Here is a 1,943-nt window from a genome sequence, read left to right on the forward strand (position 1 = left end):
ATTCTGTTCAGGATGATGTTGAGGTTGACATTGGAACTCTGAAGCCGTCTACGTTGCGAGAACTGGAGTCGTTTGTTGCATCCTGTCTCAGTAAGAAACCACGTAAGCCGTACAAGAAGCTTTTATCGACGTCAGAAGATGAGCTGATAGCTAAGGAGGAGCAGGAATTGGAGAAGAGGACGCAGGACGTGACAGGACAGGTTGAGTTGGCAAATAAACTGCTCACGACAGAGAAGAGCAAGTCTGTGGATGTTGGTGTCATCTCCGACCTTTCAGTCTCCAGTTCCAGCAGTTCAGACAGAGACTCTACTAGGTCTAGTAGTTCGGACAGAGGTTCAAGTAGTTCCAGCAGTTCGGACACAGACTCTAGTAGTTCCAGCAGTTCGGACACAGACTCCTAGTTACAGTTTTTGTGACAGTTACTCGAAAGCAAGTTGAACAAGAGGCTACCAATCAAGAGAAGAAGAAAAAGGGCCATCAGACTAAGACACCAGGATTATGTGGCACCAGAGATCCTGTTTCAACATTTACAACGCAGTCAGCATGTCACATCATAAGTATTGCTGGTCACAAGCCTGCAGAATTCGAGCAGCAGGCTCCCATCACAGAGCCAGCAATGACAACGTAACCGTTCCGCGTGAAATATCATGCTCTACCTACTCAGCCTAACACTCCAAACGTCACAGTTACTGCGGCTGCAATCAAGAAAGTTGTTTCCCCTGTCCCGGCCCCCATACCAACAAAAGTGAACATTCCAGCTGCAGAGAAGCCTGCTCAACCCGCTATGAAGGTGACCATCTTATTTGAGGTAATAACTAGTATAGAGACCACAATCATAACAGCGGCACCTACCATAGCTTCCGCAATGACACTCCAGTTCCAGTGGCAAACCTGATATCCCCTAAGCACATCAAGCAGGTTACAGTCCCAGGAGATACCCTGGCACAGATGCTCCTGATCGCCACAACTGCCTCCAGCAAGGACAGGATACAAATACCCATAGAACCGGGCCTTGACAAGCCCTTGCCTGCCCGGCGGCCAACTTCACAATAGCATTCCAGTAATGTCTTCGCAAAAGCTGCCAATAATCCAGTCATGCAACCAACCAAGACAGAACCAAGACTACTCCTAGGGAGGATTTATAATAACGGCATTCGTATGTCAACGGGTGTGCCATAAATTTTTTATCCACTCCTAGCAACCAGTCTTGTAACATTTCTAGAGCTAGTTGAATTTACCTTCTGTTATAATATGCGTGTTATTAGTAGCGTTTCTACAGTTGTTTAAATTTACTTTCTGCTGTACTTTGTTCNTCAAGCTGAGAATAAGGAAATTTCCTCAGACTCAGCCAACGTATCAGAATGTAACTTTGTATCAGCTTTCAAGAAAAATAATGTGAAGAATGGCAGCTCCTGGTCTTTTCTTGCCCGAGGATTATCTCCACAAAACACATCTGGTCCCATGACTTTCTCTGTCAGTTCCACCATGGACAACAGCTTCCAGGCGTTTAAGAAGCAGACAGGGGAGAAGATGGATCGGCAATGTGCACTCGAGAACCGCTACTGTGACCACCACCTGGAGTGGGGCGTTGCACTTTCAGCTGAAGGGAATTACCCAGCGCATCAGGGAATCCCTGCAGAAATCTGCCGCTGTCGTAGGCCACTTGGTTGAATTTATAGTATGCGTGTTATTAGTAGCGTTTCTACAGTTGTTTAAATTTACTTTCTGCATTACTTTATTGTTGTTGTTGTCGTTGTTTAGATAGTTCTGCCCAACCTATTGGTCTTCAGCGAAATCAATCCTATTTTATAATTTAGTTCACATAATTTTCTTCTTTAATCAGTCTCTGGCTGTGTTCTGCGTTGTTCATAATGCTTGTATAGAATTATTAACATTTTTCGCCGTTTTTGCATTATTAATGACGGCGATGAAGTTTGTAGCTA

General features: G+C 44.9%; 1 protein-coding gene across 1 annotated transcript in view; it reads left to right on the forward strand.

The window, feature by feature from the left end:
• Positions 1-1,671, forward strand: part of LOC111863114 (bromodomain-containing protein 2-like) — a 2,900-nt gene extending 1,229 nt beyond the window's left edge. Inside the window, exons 2-3 of the mRNA XM_023849147.1 lie at positions 12-369; positions 1,319-1,671. Coding sequence (XP_023704915.1) covers positions 12-369; positions 1,319-1,671 — 711 coding nt within the window. The remainder of the gene's footprint in view (positions 1-11; positions 370-1,318) is intronic.
• Positions 1,672-1,943: the final 272 nt, after the last annotated feature.

Source organism: Cryptotermes secundus, unplaced genomic scaffold (genome assembly GCF_002891405.2).
Source record: "Cryptotermes secundus unplaced genomic scaffold, Csec_1.0 scaffold2945, whole genome shotgun sequence".
Lineage (NCBI taxonomy): Eukaryota > Metazoa > Arthropoda > Insecta > Blattodea > Kalotermitidae > Cryptotermes > Cryptotermes secundus.